The 16,049-nt window shown below is 39.7% G+C and overlaps 2 protein-coding genes across 4 annotated transcripts; both read right to left on the reverse strand.

The window, feature by feature from the left end:
* Positions 1–728: 728 nt before the first annotated feature.
* On the reverse strand, positions 729–5,084 carry LOC135582854 (uncharacterized). The gene is made up of 5 exons (XM_065186880.1): positions 4,807–5,084; positions 3,611–4,040; positions 2,319–3,522; positions 2,071–2,217; positions 729–1,508 (listed from the first exon to the last, which is right to left on the reverse strand). Exons 2-5 carry the CDS (start codon positions 3,662–3,664, stop codon positions 988–990), a joined length of 1,926 nt encoding a protein of 641 aa, XP_065042952.1. The 5' UTR covers positions 3,665–4,040; positions 4,807–5,084; the 3' UTR covers positions 729–987.
* A 3,756-nt stretch (positions 5,085–8,840) lies between these two features.
* Positions 8,841–14,177, reverse strand: LOC135676079 (probable protein phosphatase 2C 9). 3 transcript variants are annotated; one of them, XM_065186883.1, is made up of 7 exons: positions 14,054–14,177; positions 13,839–13,952; positions 12,679–13,745; positions 10,792–11,027; positions 10,376–10,652; positions 9,335–9,489; positions 8,841–9,234 (listed from the first exon to the last, which is right to left on the reverse strand). In XM_065186883.1, exons 3-7 carry the CDS (start codon positions 12,704–12,706, stop codon positions 9,067–9,069), a joined length of 864 nt encoding a protein of 287 aa, XP_065042955.1. In that variant the 5' UTR covers positions 12,707–13,745; positions 13,839–13,952; positions 14,054–14,177; the 3' UTR covers positions 8,841–9,066. The 3 variants fall into 3 exon arrangements, with proteins under 3 accessions (XP_065042955.1, XP_065042953.1, XP_065042954.1); XM_065186881.1 differs by having other exon boundaries at positions 10,792–11,034; positions 14,054–14,176; XM_065186882.1 differs by having other exon boundaries at positions 10,792–11,034; positions 13,839–14,125.
* Between the last annotated feature and the right edge of the window lie 1,872 nt (positions 14,178–16,049).

Here is a 16,049-nt window from a genome sequence, read left to right on the forward strand (position 1 = left end):
CTTGAGGGTTACTTGAGATGGCGGGGTTGGTGTTTTGCTTTTATACATGTTTCCACTGCAGTATGGAATCATGATTACTCACGCCTATGTCACGTCTCTAGTGTACGTGAATGCATGCTTCCTGTGCCGGCTCGTGGGTTGATGTCATGATTCGAGTATCTTGACAACAAGAGGGCGAAAGGAGAAGTCCAGCAGTGAGGCTTTGAAGTCTGCATCGTTAACCAGGCGCATCTTGGATTTGTCCAAGGATAGAAAGAAGAACGCACTACGTCGAACCATGCTTTTCAACTCGAGGGGTTCATGGGTTATTTCTCACGTATTAACAGAGTATAATCAACGAGTATTGCGATGGAAACTATACATAAATCGTCAACCGGTCCGGTTCTGGTATAAGGTCGGTTGCATAAAAAATCAGCCAGGACCAAATAACCCAGTTGGTTCGAAAAGGATGAGAAGAATAAAACTGGAAAAGAACAAGAACAAGAGCTGAAGAGATTGGAACGAAAAAGGAATAAGGCAAATCAGAAGTAGATGAAGAACGAAAATATAAATAAATGTTTTATTAGATCTAGAGTCACTAATTTCTTCGGCAAACTAGTGAACCTAAGTATGACAGGGTCGATCATCAACTCGGTTCTGGAGAGATGCAAGTCTTTGGATTCCATCGACACAGATGAGCCAAACCTGATTCCATTGGTATGAGGTGGTCGATGAATCTCTCAATCATCTCACGAAAGAGAAAACTTTGCTCAGACTTGATCACGACACAGACAATGAGAAAACAGAAGAGATCAGGTAATCCATCTTAAGGTTTCTAATCAATCAGCCACTTATTTCTGCTGATGCTCTCAGCAGATTGTCTTAAATTACCCACATATCGTAAAATGATCTCAAACTTAGTACTTCCTATAACCCGATCTTGATGGAAGTTGAATCATATCACCTCATCAGACAAACTGAATTCAGATAATCTTCTACTTAACACCCCTATTTCTTTGTAGAGATTGAGTGCTGACGGCTCTTTGATCTCTGTCTGCTTCTCTTCTGTTCGCTGCCACCGCTACCCACTCCCCGGTGGCTGCTTCCCTCCCCAGTCCTGCTCCTGGCTGAAGAGATTGGCAACTGGCTTACTCGTCTTGTTAGCTTTCGTCGCGAGCTCCACCCATTGTTCCCTAGTGCAGCCTTGGCGATGCTGTCGGTGGCCACCTCCCTTCCCCTCTGGGACTTGATGGACTGCTTGTTCAGATAGATAAGCTGAGGCAGGAAGCTGCTGATGGCTTTTCGAAGCTGCTCTTCACCGTTGTTGCTCTGAATTGGGTTCCCAAGCAGGTTAAGAGCCAAGAGGGATTTGTAGTTGGCGACGAGCTGCCCCAAGGCCTTTGTTGTAATTATCTTGTTGAAACTCAAGTCAAGAACTGTGAGCTTCAGGAGCCTGTGGAGCCCCTCGACGTAGCTGATCCTATTCCCGGCTACATACAGCTCTTTGATGAGAGTGCAATTTGACAGTCCTGTAATATTTATGCGTTATCACTTTTTGTAATCATCATGCTTTCAACAACAATATCAAGTTGAAAATCCATATGATTTTGGAAGCTACATTAATCTAATACTTTTCAGCAGTTCAATAATTCAAGTCACATTGCCTAGAAATAGGATTTGCAGATTGTCCACAGAAATACTCGATCACAACGAAGTTACTTTATCAATTGGATCTCCATAGCTAAACAAATCAATCATTCACTTCAGAGGACATTATTGTCATGAAATCTATGATCTAAAAATCATAAATAATTCTCACTGAAAAAAAGGGATACCAACTTCTGAATGATACAAGTGAACAATTAACACTTCGAATCTCCTTGGTATTATTTACTTCCAATTATGGATCCACCTGAAGTGACTTGAATTATTCCTTCCAACAATAGATGACCCGAAATGCATATTTGTTTGGTTAGATAGAAGTGCTTTCCTCGTGGAAACTAACATGATGCCAAATCAACACTACCGTAGCTATTAAGAATGCTGGAAGCATGTTCAACAACTAAAGCAACAAGGATAGGTATTGCTTACCGTGGCCAATGCGTGAGATTCTGTTGTAGCTGAGATTAAGAACTCGCAGCCTCATTAGTTCTCTGAGTCCCTCAATTATTGCGATCTTGTTCTTAGACAAATCGAGTGTATGAAGATTCTTAGGGAGCGATCCTGAAGAAATGTGAACTGCAGCAAAAGCAATAGGCCATGTGCATAGATAAGTTTAAGGGGCAGTCATCATATAAGAAATCATATTCCAATTGAGTACCGAGGATGTTGGCTCATACCTATTGAGTTTCCAGATAAATTAACAGACCGGAGACTGTTGAAAGCTGAAATTGCTGGTATAACTCTCAAGCCCAGACCGGCGATGTGAGCCACAGGGGAAAAGGAACATAGTGATTGGATAATGTTGTTGGTCTGTATAACCTTCCCAACTGCATGCCGGACATTGTGAGATTGCTTTGTTCCTGAGGTTTCCCCAGCCTCATGACAAGTTGCATATGACACTACCTCTTCTGCCCCTTCACCATTGTCGGTTGGGCAGAATGGACTACCCTCGAGACTGTGAACCCAAGCATTAACTCTATCTAACAAGGAAGATTCTGCAGAAAAAGCAATCCACTGATTCTGAGGCCACAAGTCAGCGTTACTTCTAATCTCTGGTCGCTCCATGTCTGACTCGTTCTTCGTCTGAAAACAAGGGTTTGGTTTCAGTGTATCTGAGCAATAACCAACATTGTTTTTCGATGTATCATCGATGGCAATCTTCTGTGACACTGAAACCCAAGGCTTGTGACAATTCCTATGGCTAAAGAGAAAAAGCTTCCACCAAAGTTTCGTACTCCTTGATGGAAGCACTTGGCACGAAGATCTCTTATTTAGCAAAGCTTTGTCTGCGCTGACTGAGGTCATTACTGACAATGGGCTGCCAGGAATGTCCTCGGTTGCTTCACCACCAAGATTACCCCATGTGTTATAGACCTCGTCGGAGGAATTGGACTTGGTAGGCGACCTAGTCAATTTACCAACTCTCATGGTCTCAATGTTTGAGCATGAGCGCTTCAGCACAGGTGATCCCCAGAACATTGACTTCTGCCCCATTCCGGGATCACTAACATGCCCATTGTGTATGCTCGCTTCCGGAGTGATCACATCAAATTTCTCCAACTTGTCCTCCAACCCATCGTTGATCAATTCTTGATCCCAACCTTTGGAACCGATGTCGTCTTTCTCCACTGCTAAGGCTTGGAGATCAAAGTCAGAGAAGTCTCTCTTCATAGATAAATCCTCATCATGCTCATCACTTCCCTCATATGATGCCTCAGTTAGCACCGATTTGTCATCCACCGCCACTTTTGCATTCTTTGCAAAGCTTTCTCCCGGAGTTACTTCTGTTACAGCATTCTCGATGGATCGGTCATCAAATTCCTCAGGATTAACTCTTAGGTCCCCGTTGCCATTGAGATTTTTAGCAACCTTGAACGACTCCTAGGAACAACGGTAGTCAATAGGTATAGTCAGCATCAATTAGAAGAGTAGAGAATCAAAAACAAAAGCCCGAGAACGTGACTCTTACCTTCGACTTCTTCTTTGTAGCAAAAAGAAAAGAGAAGCAACTGATTTTTGCCATCTTTCTCGATACTGAATTGATCTCAGAAGACCACAAAGTCAGACAATCCTAATAAAATTCCCTTGCAGTTGCCAGACGGGCTACCAAAACTTATAGTAGCCAGCAAAGACCTTCCGCACAAAGCTACATGAAGATGTTCTCTATCGCAGGGATTAGCCGTTGTCGAAAGGAGATCCTTTCAGCACGCGACAAAGAAGGCCAACAAGTAGAACGGTGGAGATTGGGGTCGAGCAGAGAGGCAAGAGCGCATCCTCCTGATCCCACACCTTTCTCAAGGTGCAAGGAGATGGTACCTCAGGGACGGCCAGAGTGATCTAAGAACACCTTCGATGTCAGTTGTGGTCCGTTTCGAATCCCTCAATGGTTGATGACAACCCTGAGATGTAATGGAAAGCAGAAAGTTAGATCTCGTAAAGCCTAAACAGCATACAATCCAATAGAGGAAAAAAACGCAACTTGTGCTTCTCCCATGGTTCCTTTCCAGGTCCAGAGGAGACAACAACACAACCAGAGATGTGGCACCAACAAGAAGTTACAGAGAAGACAAAAAAGATTCTCCCGTTCGATCGGGTAAAGAGTTTAGGGGAAGAAAGAGGGATCTGAACACAAGAAAACCCTAGAAAAGGGAGATTTGTTTCCCCTACCGATCCAAAACTATCAGAAAGATCACTATTTACCTACTGCAACGTATTGTTTCCCCAATATTACGAAAACCAAAGCGATGAATGAGCACAAAAGATGGTAGTACTATTTCGAATAAGAATAGATTCCGATAAAACAAACAAAGAATCGATCCAGAATCCAATGTAAATAAAAATCGTTTCTTTCTCTAATCCCGAAATGACACGGAACGAGGAACAAACGCCTTCCTTTCTGATGCCTTCGCCACGAACAGAACTCGATAAAAGAAGTCTTTCTTGAAAGAAAGATCACGACAACCGGGAATCAAAGAAGAAAGAATCCAACCTCCTTTCGTTTCTACTCTGAAACAGAGGACAACAAAGAAGTGGAACCACCATAACTCGTAAGAATCCCCACCTTTAGCCTTTCCTACCCCTCCACACCGACTCAAACTACTGGAATCAGGAGAAACCCGAAGAAGACAATGTTTCAAATGGTTTCCGCGGGGGAAAAGATGGTACCTGAGGAAGCCACCGAGAACTCCGCCGGATTCGCACGAACGACGCCGTAGAGAGATCAGAGAGAGGAGGTAGCTTGGGGACGAAGGGGGGAGAGCGGCGGCAGTGGAGCTTGGGAGAGAAGGGTTTGGGTCGATGGGAACGTGGTGGCAGCGGATAGATATAGGCGGGCGGGCGGGTGGGCGGCCAAGTGCCGCCGCTGGCTGCGGAAGCTGTAGACGCGCAGGAAACGTGTGCGGTTGAGTCGGTGGCTCCACGGACTTACCGCTTCTGAACCGGACTGACTCTGGTCGAGCTTATATACGTCTCAGTAAATTTGGCCCAATTCCTACACGAAATACAATTATACTGCGGTCACATTCCTTATCATCATCAACAACAACAACAATAATAATAATAATGTGATAAATATTTAGATTATTTGGAATCTACCACATTACGATCTTACAGCTGTCAACCTCTTCTCTTTCAACGTTGAAAATCTCGAGGAAGCTGCGGCTGTTTAGGAAATGGTGGCTCTGATAGAGAGAGAATTCTCAGTTGCCTTCTTCCGGGAATCTACTCTCTCTCTCTCTCTCTCCTTTGGCTGGCTGCTGCAGCAGCATTTGGATCTCAGCATGCATCTCCTTTCTCTCTCTCTCTCTCTGTCTCCTTTGGCTGCTGCTGCAGCATTTGGATCTCAGCATGCATCTCCTTTTACCCAAACTCTCTCTCTCTCTCTCTCTCTCTGTCTGCTTTGGACTCCATCTTCCTCTGTTCTTGTTGTGTTCTTCAAGTAGGGAGGATCTTTGCTATCATATTGTGTGAGTCATTGATCTTTGTGTGAGTCGCTTTGTTCTATGGACACAAATCTTTGGAAGAGAGAGAGCAGAAGGTGGGTGGCGATGTGTGGAAGGGAGTAAAAGATCGCTGGTGGCTGCCAAATAATCTTTCACGTTCTTCTTCTTCGCAAATAATTTTTTTTTTGGAATATATATATGAATTTTTTTTTAAATTTTCATAATAGATAACTTATTAAATTTGTAGAAGACTTTTTAAAGTATTAAATATTTAATTTAAATAAGAAATACTTGAAATGGATATAAATCATTCATTTTTGTTACCTTTAAACCTACCTTGAGTTCATATGACTAAAAGATGGTTTGAAAGTTTTTAGGCATCTACATATTCATACTATTTATTGAAGAAAATAAAAATGATGTGAGATAAGTTTGATCAAATAATGTTTATTATCTATATAGGGCGCATGAGACGCAAGAGATATGAGAGATATAATTGACACATTCTGAATATTATTCGCATAGGAAAAAGAATAAGATACAAGAGATATAATTGTTTGGACAAGAAGTATCAAAAAACTAAACATTACTAATCGAACACAAAAGACACATAGAGAAAGCGAAAAATTATTTTACATGACTTAATATGTACGATATGATGTGTCTTATTGAATTTTTTTTTTGTGAATTATATTTATTTATAGAGATTATTTAAAGTTTATGACCTTCCTTATTTTGAGCGTAATTGAGTGTGAGAAAAGTAGTTGACTATGAAGGAAACAGCTACTAAGTTTTTCTTTTTCCTATTTGTATAAATTAGATATCAAGCTATTAGCACATTAGAAACACCAATGTCACAAAAAAAGTAGATAAATAAAGGCTCCATAAATATGAAATGACACATTTATATGGAATATATATATATATATATATATATGGGTTAAATGATATAAATTATTTTCATTAACTACAATTGACAGGGTTAGGAATATTTTTATTTATGAAGAATATGACGAATAAACAAAAAAGAGAGAAAGATTAAATCGAACAATTTCACTACCAATTCTTTAGATTTTTATATCAAGAAATGAAGTCAACTATTTCGGTTACCTAATTTATCTTCTCGTTGGACGACTCAATAACACCATGTTTTTTTATCTTCCTCCGCCGGCATCAAATTTCTGAACATTCCTCCTTCATCGTTTTGCTCGACCTCTCTCTCTGCACACTACATGTATAGACACATGAAAAGCATGAAGAGTTGGACTGATGACAATCTTAAGACTTTTTCTGTCTCCTTACTTACTTATTTTGAATATTTATTTTTATTTTTTGTTTTATTTATAGACCTAACTATTTTATATTTTTATTTATAGACCTAACTAGTTGTTTTATAGAAACCGAATTGATCCGATGATTTATTGGTTTCAAACTAAATCGGAAATAACAATGGATGGTTCAGTTTTGGGTCTTAGGTTTGGAAAACTGAGATCGTCAATTTCTATAATTTTAAATATTTTTAATATTAAAAAAATATTTTTTATTTTATTTTTTTTGAAAAATTAATTAAAATAATAAAAATTAAGTGGTTGGAACCATAATCGCTTGTATCGAAATCTATCGATTTTGATTCCAAAATCAATCATTATCGATTTCAATTCTTTGTTTTGAGAAGTTTAAATCATCTATTTTGGAATCGTGATTTATTTATCTCAATTTTTATTTTTATTTTTTATTCACTTCCATCGTTTCTTAAATTTCCATGAGTTAGATTGATCAGGTAGAATCAATCTGACCACCTTTTTTACGGCTAAAAAATAAATCAGATTAATTTTCTATAAATTAATATTTTACGGGTTTATATATATATATATATATATATATATATATATATATATATATATTATATGACTGACAACCTGCAGCAGCCAAAGAGTCACTTCCTTTGACTTTCTTGGGGAAGAAAAGGGCAGGAAAGATGACGCCCAACTACATTCCATTTGAAGTGAGCAGCCAAAGTCTGCATCAGTATCCTTACCAGCTCAAAGTTTAGGCAGATTACAAGTTTGACTTGTTTCTGCTTGCTCAGCAGGAAACTTCCACACCATCTGGCAACAAGTTCCTCAGAGGAACCTCCCTATGTTGACCAATCATATCCATTAAATTGTCACGAGGAATGGTGAACACTTCCTTGTGCTTGCCATCACTAATTAACTATTCGATGATTTTTCTTTTTTTTGTCTTCTGTTCTTCATGAGATTCCTTTTAATCCTCTGGATTTGGAACTCTTTCTGTCTCTTTCAGTTCAAATTTAGGGTCAAACTTCTGTTCTTTAAATAGCAACATCAGATGGAAGACTTTAATATCCTCCTAGCAGGAGAATTACCAGAATAACCTGCCAAGTCTATGAAACATCCTGTGGTAGGCCAACTAAAATGCAAGTTGATGTGGAGCCTCAGTGGCAACCATACCTTGTTGACCAATTCCTCTTTGGAGGGCTGATCCATCTGTATCTGCAATTTGTCTCGGTCCTACTAAGGCCTGCCAACTTTGAAAAGAAAAAGGGAAATATCAGATGCATTCTTATGTTTGTTGATTTATTTATTCATTCTTTTATAAAAAATAAGAAGAGCAGATCTTCTCATGCAAAGAATTATTTGAGGTTGGAAGAGAGATTCTGTAATATGCATGTAATTTTATGGCTACAAGAGATTTTGTCAGACAACTGACATGTTAACTTGACAGGACTAGAACCACATGATCCAAAATAATTTAAGCACAAATCAGTAATAATACACCTATCAAATACTTATAAATCAATTCAAAATGGGATGCTGCATGATGCCTATTTGGATTACATACATTTATGTTATATTTATGCTGTTTAAATAAAAAAATTACATCACTTAGCTTTCCCACATTCTCATAGCTATATTTCTTTCTAGTAACAAGCCATAAGAATTTGATATCTGCAATAAACTAGATTCATTGTTCTTTAGCTGCATTTCATTGGCACAACAATGAACACACTGATTCTGGTGACAACCAATATATCAATTCAACAGGTCAAATTACACAGCTGCCTCTTCTTGGCATCTTGAATGAATAGAAAAAGGATCCACTAAATTAGAATAGAAAATTCAATCATTTTTAAGCATATAACGAATAGGCAAAGCATGATCCAGCTTCCAGTGTTAACAAGTAGCCAAGAAATAGAAGGCAAAGCCATCTAACCAAATCTTGAGAACTCGGTTTCCGTGCTGACAAACACATAGAGAAACTTTCATTAACTAATGTGCCGAAGAAATCAAACAATACCACACTCGCCAAACCCTAATGAAGGAAGAAGCAATTTACAGAAGAATCGAACCGCACAAGAGATCTAATTTAGTTCCTACCATCTGGTAGGCAATGACAGACTGCACCTTTGCGCACATTCAGCTCGAGGTTTATGCCATCCTGCATGTGTCTATTGATGACTTCCTCAAGGTCGTCCATAACCATCACACCTCTGTGCCCTTAGTTGGACAACAATGCAAGAGATGTCATCTTTGCTAGCTTTATTCACTGCTTCAGCTGTCAAAAGCCTAGCTGCTGCTTGTGGATCCTTAGCCTTTCTAGCAATATCGACTGCCTCTTCATTGCTCATGACCTAAACAGGATCGGTAAAATCCATGTATTTGGATGTTGGTCAGCTAATTAATACATAAGGGAGTACTCGATTACTGGCTTAAAAGGCCTAAGATGCAAACCTTCCACAGGCCATCACTTGCAAGGATGAGTAGATCACAATCAGCAGTCACGTCCTCAAAGCATATATCGGGATCTGAGCTCAAATGGGATTTGAGGCTCTTGTCTCCAAAAGCACGGGAAACAGCCAATTGACCATTAACTCTGGGTACATCTCCTGATATCATAATATTATAACAATCATCATTTGTCTCAACTGATATGGATCCTTGTTTCAGATACAAATGATAACATCATGAAGAATATATTACATGTTTACCTTCTTTTTTTTTTTGGGCAAGGGATAAGGGGTGAAGATGAAACTTGATCTAAAGACTTTACCGTCCACCGTCAAAGCTTAAGCTAGCTGACAAATATGTCAAATGAGATTTCGAATCCCAACCTTCAAATATGTCGGATGAGATTTCAAACCTCAACCTTTGATAAGTGAGTGTATTTAACCCTCAAAAAATTGGTGTATGCTGTGTTGTGCGTCGAGCATATTTGATTGAATGTTTCATATAAAATAAGGAAAAGCACAATTTTTCAACAAAAAAAAAATCACAGATAACATGCCTGAGATCCTAATTATGTATTAATGTCTCACAAAGATGCTAAATATAGCCAAATTTCTCATGTCGGATGAAAGATAAACTATGAGATGATATAGAAGCATTTGCTATCCCCAAAGTACCAACTTTTTGGAGGCAAAGCCAATAAGACAAGGTTTCAGATAAGAAGTGATGCATAGTACGAACAAGGTTTCATCTTTCATGTTTCAAATGTAAGAAGATTAAGTATAAGCTCTTAAGTAGGGAACATGTGTAGCAACATGAAACCTTATATTCATCAAGTTGAAATATTCATTAGGTTTTGCAATATCCTTTGAACTTGGCGTAAATTGTTTTCAGAATATTTATAGTTGCAAGAAGCTACTCATTCATAGCCATTCTGGTTGCTAAGATGTAAATAAAGTTAGATGCAATCGAAAGTTGAAATTGTAGGGAGTTGGCTTGAAGAGAAAAGGATGCATGTATGAGACTTCTTGAGGACAATGTACAAACCTGGCATGTTCGAGACAAATCCACCTCTATTCTCGATACTTCCACGTTCAGTGCTGGGTTCATGATCAACAGTCAATTGTATAACCTCTCTACCTTTTGCAAGAACAGCTCGTGAATCACCAATGTTAGCAATCCACAATCTCGTTCCATTCATGAGAATTGCAGTAACAGCTGTTGATCCACCTTGTCCTAGATCGGGACTTTGTGACAAAATTGCCTTGTCAGTCTTTCCATAGGCTTTGAAAATTGCTCCTCCTGGATCATTCCAAAAATCTTCCTAAATCATGGAAGAAAAATAGATTTAGATAATTTACTCGCTAGTAGTTGCTTGTTTTCATGAAAAAAATAATTATAAGTTGATATTTTATCATAGAAAACATAGAAAAGGAAAAAAAAAAAAAAAAGTCATATCACACCTCTTTAAGAATGTTAGTAAACAGATGCTTCTGTAAATAGGCAGGTACATCATCACCCAAATGACCATCAAATATAGCAAAGAGACCAAGCTCCTGCCCCCTTATCTGGATGAACTTTGCAACATGATAATCTTCCATTGGATGATTAGCCCTCCCCTTTACAAGACTAAAACCATAAGTAATTTTTACACCACTCAGAGAACTCTTTCCTTTACCAGCATCATTTGAAGAATGACCTGCAAGCTATATCGCAGCAATTTTCAACCTAATGACGTGATGAGGTGGATGGCACCGAAATTTCCGAGTCTATGGGAGCTAACATAAGATGAAAGATGATAATCTCCAGAGATTGGTAACTAGAATTGTAACAGAAGCATCCTATCATGTAAATATGAATAACCTCAGAGGTAATATGTACAACACTCAGTTTAATTTCACAAAATTGAAGATAGTTTCTAATAATAGAAAAAAAAAACAGCATGAACATAATCCTTATAGAGCACTGATTATGTATCTACTTCAAATCATTTAGTGTATAAAGATGCTATTCAAGAGCAGATGACTCCTGTAAGGGAACCACAATCCAAAGAACTAAAAAGGAACTGGACTTAGTTGCCCCCTTTTCCATATCTGATTCTAGTTCAGATTATGTTGAGTTGCTTCCTTGCTTATTTGATCCTTAGAAAAAAAACTAGAATATCGTTTTCCATATTTCAGATGACACAAAAATGAAATTTTACAAATAAATCTTTTGAGTTAAACAAGCCAAAAAGCTTGCATAGGCATATCTCACTGTACTGATATCTTTCTCGTGCATGCCAGTACTTTCTCTATATCTGACTCTGGTTCAGGTTTGCTTTAGTGGCTCCCTTGTTCATTTGAGCCTTAGAAAAAATTAGCTTCTCATAGCAAAACCTGTCACTTTGATGGCATGAGTAAAAATTGTGAGTAAAATTTAGTTTGAATGCACCTTGACTGCATGAGATTGAATGCAGAAAACATCAAAAACTCTTTATCTAAAAACTACACATTTAAGTCTGTGGCAGCTCCAAATCAGCCGAAATTTTCCTCGCCAAAAGATTGGCAGTAGTGTTAGATGCTGAATTGTCATCGGGTTGATACCACCAACTATTTTCTGCAGTCTGGCGTCAGGCTTAGTGGTCATGGGTCTCTCTTATATGGCCTTTCAACTTTTAACCGGAGTGTATGACCGATCAGACAGCTCAATGCACATATTCTATACTTTTGAGTCTACTGAACTTTCAGTTCCGCCTGTAGTTACTTAACTCTAGGAATTGATCCTATATGATGGTTGGCATCTGAACAGATTCTTGTTAACTCGCCAAACAAGTAATGCAGCTACACCCATAGCTTTTTAAATCTTACAAATTATTGAGGAAATTCTTTTTTTCTGGTAAGAATGTTCTTCAAGTCCAAACATTCTTGTCCTTCGTATTTTCAAGAGTATCTTTGCTGCAAAACGAAAAACTAGAGTCAATTCTTCCAAATATATTTCTAAATTTCCTTAGCGTTTGATAATGTAGTGAGTTCCTAAAAGAGTAATCACTAACCGAGGGTGGACTTCCTATAAAGAACAGAAGAACTGTTATTTGAACAAGGTAATGAAATTGATCAAGTCCCAAAAGGAAATTAATTCCTAATATGAGACAGTGCTGATGGAAACATTATGGACATGGAAAAGAAAAACCAGAGGGCTCAACTGTTCTTTAATTTCCCCACTCCACCGGTCAAAGACTGATAGAAAAGGAAACAGAAATGGAACTCCGATCAATCTAAAACTAGAAATTTCCAATGCCCAACATATCAAGAATCCATATGCCATAAACAAGGCATAAGAAAAACAATCTAGGTCAAGCGATCTCTCACCTGAGAGCAGGAACCACTGAAGCAGCATAACTTGTCCATAAGAATCCCCAGATATACTCCCACCAGCTAAATCCTGAAGTGCTCATCCATACCAATCCCGCAGTATGCGATTTCGAAGACGGTCACACCGCTAAAACCCTCGATCCCAAAAGAGAACCCCCACCGATTCCGCGAAATCGTCCGCCAAGATCAAACCTTTATCCAAGATTTGGCGGCGACGACGAGCGCATAGATCGGATCTTTATGTCCCTCTTGAAGCAAAAAAGAATCGATTTGGGGAAGACGAGAGAAGCGACCAAAGCGCCGATTGTGAAATAGCAAGAGGAGAGAGGGGCGGGGCCACAGCGACAGGCTCCCATCTGTTGACTTTGCTGGCTCCCGGTACGGCACGACACACATGCAAGTATTGACCCCCGTGAGGTGATGGGACAGCGAAGAGTGGAATTTATTGGGAACTGCCCGCTGCCTACCGTCGTCCTCCCCAACGCATCCACACAGTCCTTTCGGCGCAGGTGTGGGCACCAAAGACAAAGGAAGTGGTTGACCCGATTTGACTTGACTGCCCCACGTTGAGACCTCCCATGTTGTGCCAATCGGCTGCTGCTTAGATTCCAAAAGAAAAGTTGACCAAGTGCTCTCGTGAGCTGCAGCGGCAGACCGACCACGGCGGTCCCCCCGCCCCTTGCACCCATTAAAATCCAAGGGGAAGCATTTGACCTCACTTCCTGCGCCGGCCGACCGAGGGTTCAGGATTTTCCAACCACACCAGACGACGGAACCCCATCGCCGACCGATGGATTGCCAACAAAACGTGAACCCTGGGAGAACCCTGACACCGCAGCAGTTTGACCGGCCAGACAATTAATGTCGCACAGGCATGGAAGTGCTGCTACAGTGTGAAGACGATCTCTCTCTCCATCACGATACAGTGACGGATTTAATGTGCGCCAACTACATGCACTGTTTGAGAAGAAGGACGCACCATCGTCGGCGGAGAGGTTGAAGGATGATGCTGACACTGACACTTGGGTAGTACTTTTGGTGATCCAACAACTATCAACTCTAACCTAATCAGATCAAGGATTTAGGTTGTCAAAATGCACGAGAAGAAGTGATAACACATTGTGCACATAAGCCATATACAGGAAATCCACATTTACCTCTTTGGAAGATTAAGCTGAAATCATCACCTTTGGAGTTGCCAAAACGGAAGCTTGTGTGTAATTCAAGGGAAAAATCACCTATGAGCAACATGGCCTGATCCTATAATAATCCTGTTGAAACAAAAGAATGGAAAAGGAAGCAACAGAAAGGAATATAATGTAAGAGAAAAAGACACAAAGGTAGCATTAGTGGAGAGTGGAGTAGGAAAAACCTGAACAAATTGAGTTGCCAAAGGGACTAGCTTGATATGAACACATGTCCCTACCACTTGTAAGGGTGATTGTTTGTCACCTTTAGAGAGATGGAATTTAAATCTGCATACAACAAAAGAAAGAACAATCATCATTAGATTAAAAAGGATAACATGTTAGCAAAATGTTGTAGAACAAAAAGAAACAAAGGTGGTGCTTTAGAGCACCACCAAAGGGAATGATTACACATGGTCCACTGGAAAAGGGTAGAAGAGTGTGATAGACAAGATCATTCTTTACAGAGTCAAAAGTCCTTAAGCTGATGCTCTAAAGTGAGCATAATATTAGAATCAAGAAATTATCAAAAGTGATGTAAAAAAAATCCTCTAATTATTCATGCAGAAACAAGTTTACTCTGTTTATTTTTCTTCTAAACAAAAGGAAAAAGGAAAACTTTCCTTGTGTAACTGATACCAAGAACATGATCTTGTTCCATTATCTGTATTTTCTTTGCTTTCCCAACACTAACAAGGGGGCCTTTGTCTTGTTGTCTTGTGATCCGTGATGTTTAAAAGAAGAAGAAGAGTTAAGAATTTGCATTAGCTTAGCAAGGAACTAAACAGGGCAACAGTTATGGATTCAAAAGGAGAGGTGGTCATCGAAGAGATGAGCTTGGAGGAGCAGAGCTTTCCGCCAAAGGAGAATGGTGGGATGCCTTTAACCAGTTAAACAGTGTTGCCCTATTTGGTAGAGTGCTAACAAGTGAAAATTACTCTCCAAAAAGCTTGACTTCTACAAGAAAAGCAACCTCGTGATGCTATTTGGGTAAGCTTCCACGGGATTGGACTGCACTCCACTCCATTCTCGAGGGTATTTGAGCACCTAACCTCTTACCATCGACTGTGAGCAGAAATATCGTAACGTCCATCAGTGATTGAACGGGAACTGCACCATCTCATATATATCTAAGGACGAGGTGGAGCTCGACGCCGACTTCCTCCGCCACATCCTCTCCAGGATCGAGTGGAAGGCCCTCGCGGGGGCCAGGAAGCTGGACTCCGGGGACTTCCTCCGCCGCTTCAGCCGCGCGCAGCTCGGGATCCAAGTCGAGGAGAGCGCCCTCGTCTGCCACCGATTCACCGTCAAGAGGGGCATCGTCCAAGACGAGGTCAGATTCAAGTTTCCGCCTTTGTTCGTCTTCTTTCTTTTCTGTTGGGTTTTAGAATTTAGGGATTTTGAGGGTGATGATGGGAGTAATTATGGACTGGCAGTGGAAAATACAGGTGAAAGGTTTTGTTCTAATATGTCTTTGATTATAATGTTATTATTTTCCAAAAAAAATGCTATTGTTTCCCTAAAGCTCCTTTACTTCAGTTTTGATACGAGATATGTAGAAAGATAATTGAGGGAAGTTTTGATACGAGATATGTAGAAAGGTAATTGAGGGAATTATTGCTCAAAAAATGGTGAATTCATATTCCGAATTATATCATACTTCAACGATGGATATATCAATATGAATCTCGAAGAGGCACAATTGACAAAAGGGATGCTTCGAGGTGTTCTCACCTTTCGTAAGAGGAAAGACTAATCGATATGTCAGCATGAATCTCGAAGAGACGGTTGATGGAGCGATGCTTCGGAGAAGATTACGTTCTCTTAACTATCTTATGAGGAAAGACCAAGATCCCTCCCATGATCATATCAAGCATCATCTAACGTGGAGAAAGGACCAAGACCGAGTATGCACTAAGTCGTACCTAAAGGGATCTTTATAGCTTGGGTCAAGAAATATGCACTAATCTGGAGAAAATTGTGACAAAGCTTTCCTTTGAGTTCACCCATTGTGACTAAAGCTTGAAGTGCAACCTGGAAGAACAAAAGAAACAGATGCTTTTACCTTTGTTTCTTTAAATGTCAACCATTGCAAGTGATGAGTTGAGGAAACACAACTCTATCTAATTCTAAAATACAGCATTACAACCTCGACAAGTGATTCAGCCATGAGATGAAAGC

The sequence above is a fragment of the Musa acuminata genome, chromosome BXJ1-6 (genome assembly GCF_036884655.1).
Source record: "Musa acuminata AAA Group cultivar baxijiao chromosome BXJ1-6, Cavendish_Baxijiao_AAA, whole genome shotgun sequence".
In the NCBI taxonomy this organism is placed as follows: domain Eukaryota; kingdom Viridiplantae; phylum Streptophyta; class Magnoliopsida; order Zingiberales; family Musaceae; genus Musa; species Musa acuminata.